Below are 6,000 nucleotides of genomic sequence, written 5' to 3' on the forward strand. Positions count from 1 at the left end.
CTGCTGAAAATGAAATTGAGAGGGCGAGTATCTTCTCTCTCTAGACATTGCTGCTAAATTGGCAGCAAAACTTAGATCGCTGCAGGGACGGTGGGGGACAACTGGAGTGATGCCCGATGTCCCAGAAAAATCTTGTAAGCCATTTGGTTGTCAACGTATTATATACCGGTCGGTATGTATCGGTTGAACCAATTAAATTGGATATCGGACTCTTCACTGACACAATTCTACTTATAATACAAGGTTGTATCGTGCCAGTCAAATATTGGTCAAAACGGTTGAACTAACTGATATTAAACCGGCTTTACACATAAATAATTATTTTTTAATAATCTTTTAAAATTAAAATTAACTTTTTTACTCTATGGATAAATAAAAAAAAATCAATCAATATCTATATCTATCTATCTATACATATATAATTACAGAGTCTCAGAGGCGTTCTAAGCTATGCCACGTCAGATTGTGAGTTTCATGTATGCTTGTCACGTGGATTATGTTTAAAAAAATTAAGAAAAATTGACTCATACATTTAAAGATGTGGGTTAAAACAAACATTTGGCGATCCGTATTCACTATTCAATTCAGTTCATCATCCCGAAGAACATATTCCTTTTTCCTATATCATTAATGAATGGTCTCAATGATTTTGACCGTTGATTTATTGCCTTCTTCGAGATGGCGTCTGCTGCATCCTCTTTATTTCTTATGCAATTGTTTCGTCTACTTCATCCCTTCTATAAATATACTAAAACGGAGGATCAGAGATGTTATGGGAATGTCCACGAAGGCTTCTTCTGGGTGGTTTCTTTCTCTTTTTCCTTCCCTTTCGATTGGGTATGTGGTTCTTCAATTTCTTGTGTTTTTTTGTCGGAATTCCAGTTATCTTGATGTTTACTGAAATGGATTTACAGATTTCTTATTTCTGACGAAATCAGCTAACTTCTTTGTGGACGGACAATCAAGGTGTGGTTTTGTCAGAAGGGTTCATGCACTTCTGAAATTGATTATACCAATGAAGAGAACATAGATTTCGAGACATTAGTTTCATGCATCGAGGTTCCAAAAACCGGATGGAAAACGCTTCTTCACGACAGTTCGGTAATCACATGTGCTGCTTGCGAGCCATTCTATTATACTTGACTATACATGAATGCTATAATATGTATCCAAACAGGTTTAGATGACAGGTAGCCAAGCAACAACAATCAGGCTATTAAGTCCTTTGGTGTGTTCTTCTGTTCTTTTTGGTCTTGTGAATTGATATTTGAGATTCTTATCTGTATCATATAATTACCTTGTAGGTCTGTCTTCAACTTTCTTCTGTTATCGGTGTTGAACAAAGAAGATGCTATCAAAATTGTGCAAGTCTAAGTATAAGAGTAGGAAGGAGAGGACGATGCACACTTCTCTATCTTCTTGAACTAGAGCCCAAATCAGACCCAGAGTTCGGAATCCTGTTTTCTCGACTTGACTGTCATCGTAGAGCTTCTGTGTCCTGTATTTTCCTTGAAGGTATGTAGGGTGAAAATTTAATTCTCTGTTACTGAAGTAATTTTCTTCAGATGTTCCACTTTCATATTTGAATGCAATGATATTTTTGATTTGTGTAGTTTGATTTCCTATTAAATGACCATGGCTCTTCTGCACTTGACTAATCTTGGTATTATTTTTTTGTGCTCACTGAACTTGGTTGAGCTTTCATTCATGTGACATGGATGATTATTGCAAATTTTAGTTGATTCTCATTGTATCACTACCAACCAGATGCTACGCCAAAATTGGTGCGTAGGTGCTCAGTTTTGCAGATAAGATAGTTCACTAGAGATCACTACAGTTTGGACCTTTAAACTCTATTTTTGTTTCTTATATTTTAAGACTGATATGAATAATTTCCTCCAGTTGGGCCAAAAGTGTATTCAGTAACATTAACAACACAACTACTTTTGCCAAGACAGATTTCTGAGCACAAGCAAGGTGTTAGGAGACTGCGAGTGCCTTCCACGAATTCACTTTCTTTATTGTTGATGTATTTTTTCCCTTGGAATTATTGTCAATTTAGATAATGTGCCATGGTGGGAATCTTGATTCTGCTTTTTATTGGGGCTTACCTTATATTAAAGGCAGTGTTATTTCATAAAGAGGTTAAAGCTTTTAATGTTTAAGATGCTTTACTGTGGTGGTAGGAAGGAACCAATCGGGGAATGGGATGTTTTCCTCGCAAGCCACATATGTGTTTGCACTTAAATGTTGGTGATTAATTTGTCTTCTGCCCTTGATGCCCTGGGAAGATGCTAACTTTTTCTTAATGTTCCACTTATGATTATAGCCAGCATCTTAACTTTAGGATTGCATTTAACAGAAATAGTTTGCGATGATTTATGACATAGCCATTTATCCTAAAAGACTAAAGGTTATGCTTTAAAATACATGCTGCAGGGGTTGCTTACCCTTTGTGGTATTCATGATTCAGAAGGGAAACCTAAATTGCTATGCTCTTGCAATGACAACTCTGTTTGCCTCTATAACTATGGTGCACATTGAAGATTTCCTCAAAGTCCACATTCCTCAAGTTAGGATACAGGTGAGATGGCTTTTTCCTCATTTTGCTTTTGTTTTTAAAAGTTTGATGAGTCCTACCATATATTTGAACTCATGGTTTCTTTTGTGTGAAATTGAATTGTTCCCAGTATGTTTTATGTTTGATATAAGTGAATTGCATTCACAGGCAGGTTGAATCTGCATTTGAGTACGCAAAGATTTGCGGGAAGTTGGATTGTTGTAATTTCTTTGTTCTAATGAAAGCAAGCAAACCCACTTACCATGGTCCAAGCTTACTGTCTGTTTATAGCTGAAATATATGTTGAACGCTAAGACTATCTTTACACTTGGTGGTGACTGAAGTTGGAGAACATGAGGTCGGAAGAATGAAATCTGCAATTGACATTGAAATCTTTCTTCAGGTATCCTGTTAATATCTATTGTTTGCCAAATAGTAAAGAGTAGATTTGTGAGATATTTAAGGATTCTATCTTTTGTGGAAACAATGTACCTTTAATTTGTTAGGTCTTCTGTCAATTCTTCTTCGTTCTTTGATGAATTATGATAAACCCTTTAATTTGTTTGGTATTGTATCAGCTCTCCTCCGTTCTTTAATGGATTATGATAAACCACGTGAAACATTCGAAAGTGTCACCTTTGTGGAACTTAATAGCCCAACTTTATATGTAGGATGGTTTCGGTGATACAAACAACCTGAAGAGGAGATAGACCCCCTACAGAAAATTGTCCAACATCAGTAAGGGAGCAGCCAATCTCCAGCAAGTCGTGGTAGGATTCTGAATGGTCTTTAATAAGTGGTCATACTTGAAGATGGCACTCTATTAATTCACTTCAATGATTTCTACGAGTCATATGTTAGGCTGATGAATTATTTATCCATCGAATTTCATTGTCACTCTTATTTCAAGAGATTTCCATGTGTTGCTTATCTGTTTCAAACTCAGTTCTTAAAATTTGTAATATGTTGATCATCCCTCAGCCCATTGCTATACAGTGTTAGCTAATCAAAATCTATACTTAGATGGATTACCAGAGCCGCGCGAAGCGCCGGTTCACTACTAGTATATATACATCGCACTTTTTTTTCCTTCCAAAACTTGCAAGATTTTTTCAAGACTTTTTAATTTTTATTAATTTTCAGATAATTTAATCATCATTATCTTTTAGTTGCTTTATTATAACGGTAAAAAAGTTTTATTTTCCATCTTTTTTCTTTTAACAACCATTTAAAATTTTCTTTATCCTTTTGCTTATTAATTTTCCAAAATTAATTATAAAAAATAAAAAATTGTTTTTACTCACTTAGATGAATAATTATACTAATTGTATTTGAACCTTCATCCTTAATCATATTTTTTTTTATTATCTTTTTCACAATATTATTATTATCCTTATCACTTTACCCATGATTTTAATCCTATAATTGTTTCATAATTAAATCAATTTTTAATTTCCTAAACCTCAATACCGTCAACATAATAATTCAAATCAAATTTCTTTGATAATCAAATCACTAATTAATAATTTTATAATTCAAATATTTAGTTATTTAATGTTAATGAGGACTTCTTTATGTAAAGATAAATGAATCTATGTATTTAATTATTGTAAAGAAATTTGTTTAATGATAATTTTTTCAATTTAAATTTTTAAATATTCAAATATCTTATGATAATATTGTCTTTTAAATTTTGAATATGAAAATATTATCTCTAAATAGTGAGATATACGCATTCATTAAACACCTCCTCATTTGACTTTATTGACACTATCACTCATGGTAGGAATGATTGGAAGTTGAAGATTCGAGTTATACGGTTGTGGAAGGTTTTAAACTTTATGAGACCTGATCAAACAAACACAATTGAAATCATGGGTATGGATGAAAAGGTGATATCTTTGTCTATAATTTTTATTTACTGTAAATTAATAATCATATTTGATGTTTGATTTTATTTTTTCATGATAGGGTGGAAGAATTCATGCATTTGTAAAAACATTTTTACATAAAAAGGTTCAAAAATTTGTTGATTGAGGGTTATGGTTATGTTATGACCGATTTTATAGTTGATTATAACAAGGAAAAATTCAAATCTACAATTGAAGAAGTCAGTGAGATGAACAAGGTAATTCATAACTATTAAAATAATGATTGTCACTGCATGTAATTTATTTTTCAAGATCCTTACTTATAAATATATTTTAATGTTTCAGAATTCATTTTCTGATGAGACGGATGGTACGTAGTTCCCCAAATAAAACTACGAAAGTAAAATTATTTTTTATTTGGTGTTTTTAAATATGGCACTATGATTTTTTTATAACTAATGCAATAAATATTAGCAAAATTAATATTTCTACCTAACATTTGTAAGACATACTCTAAAAATAAAATTTATTATTTTTATTTTAAACCAATTAGATGCAACTAATTTCTTAATCAGAACAACAATAATTTTAATGATTGGGAGACATTGCTTTTTTTTATCGACTCTCATCGAGGTTGCAGAAAAAAATACTACTATAATTATAATTCTAGGGATAAGGTTGTAGTTGTGCCATAAAGTTGCATGAAAATTAATTTACAAGGTTAAATATGCAATACTGCTTTTCTATTTTAAAACTATTACATGAAACCTTATTTATAAGCTACAAAATCAATCAATATTTGATATTAGCAGATAATGAAGAAGATTAATAGCACTAACCAATAGACCACCAACTCACTCTTAATTGGTTGAAGTTGTTTTTTTTTTTTTTTTTTGAAAAGGTCAGATGACCTGGACGAATTCATTAGCCCAAATCTGGGCAGTCGAACTGGAGGCCTAAACAAGGCACTTGTGCCACCAACAGGTGGATTACAAATCAGAAATTAAACAACTTCTTATTCAAAGTTAAGCAAATTGCAATAAAGCAAAGCAACAAAACCTTTAGTAACTAGAATTTCGTTAGTGATTAACATCAGGCACACACCTCAACTTCTCTGCCGTCACTATTGTCTCAACTTCATTGGGGGCTTCTTCAATCCATACTCGCAGATTATGCTCATAGCAAGCATATTTGGCTAAACTATGCGCTGTATTAAGGGCTTCATGTCAAAAGGATACCTAAGCAAACAAGGTGGGGGCCGCGACAAAATGTGTGATGTGCCAAATATATACATATATTTGTGCATCTTTTACACATAAATTCATCCCATTTTGAGTTGATTAAAAGTTGATATTGTCTAAGAAAACTATATTTGCATATTGTAGGTGTCAAGACAAGAAATAAAGGAAAAGAGTGCAAAATGAAGATTTGAATTCCAGAAGCCATTTTCGATCGATCGGTCATGCCAAGATACCATGGAGACAGAAGCCATTTCCGATCGATCGGATTACTATTCACCTACACGCGTAGTTTCGCTAGAAAGTTCCGAATTCACGTCTTTTTGAGTCA

General features: G+C 32.8%; 1 protein-coding gene and 1 long non-coding RNA gene across 2 annotated transcripts; both read left to right on the plus strand.

The window, feature by feature from the left end:
* Positions 1-678: 678 nt before the first annotated feature.
* On the plus strand, positions 679-2,012 carry LOC120014184. The gene is made up of 3 exons (XM_038866103.1): positions 679-837; positions 1,305-1,515; positions 1,959-2,012. Exons 1-3 carry the CDS (start codon positions 679-681, stop codon positions 1,964-1,966), a joined length of 378 nt encoding a protein of 125 aa, XP_038722031.1. The 3' UTR covers positions 1,967-2,012.
* Positions 2,013-2,032: 20 nt separating this feature from the next.
* LOC120015631 lies at positions 2,033-3,410 on the plus strand. Its single transcript, XR_005471800.1, has 3 exons — positions 2,033-2,584; positions 2,729-2,963; positions 3,232-3,410. It is a non-coding gene; the product is annotated as an uncharacterized LOC120015631 (long non-coding RNA).
* The last annotated feature ends 2,590 nt before the right edge of the window (positions 3,411-6,000 follow it).

The sequence above is a fragment of the Tripterygium wilfordii genome, chromosome 14, assembly GCF_013401445.1.
Source record: "Tripterygium wilfordii isolate XIE 37 chromosome 14, ASM1340144v1, whole genome shotgun sequence".
In the NCBI taxonomy this organism is placed as follows: Eukaryota; Viridiplantae; Streptophyta; class Magnoliopsida; order Celastrales; family Celastraceae; genus Tripterygium; species Tripterygium wilfordii.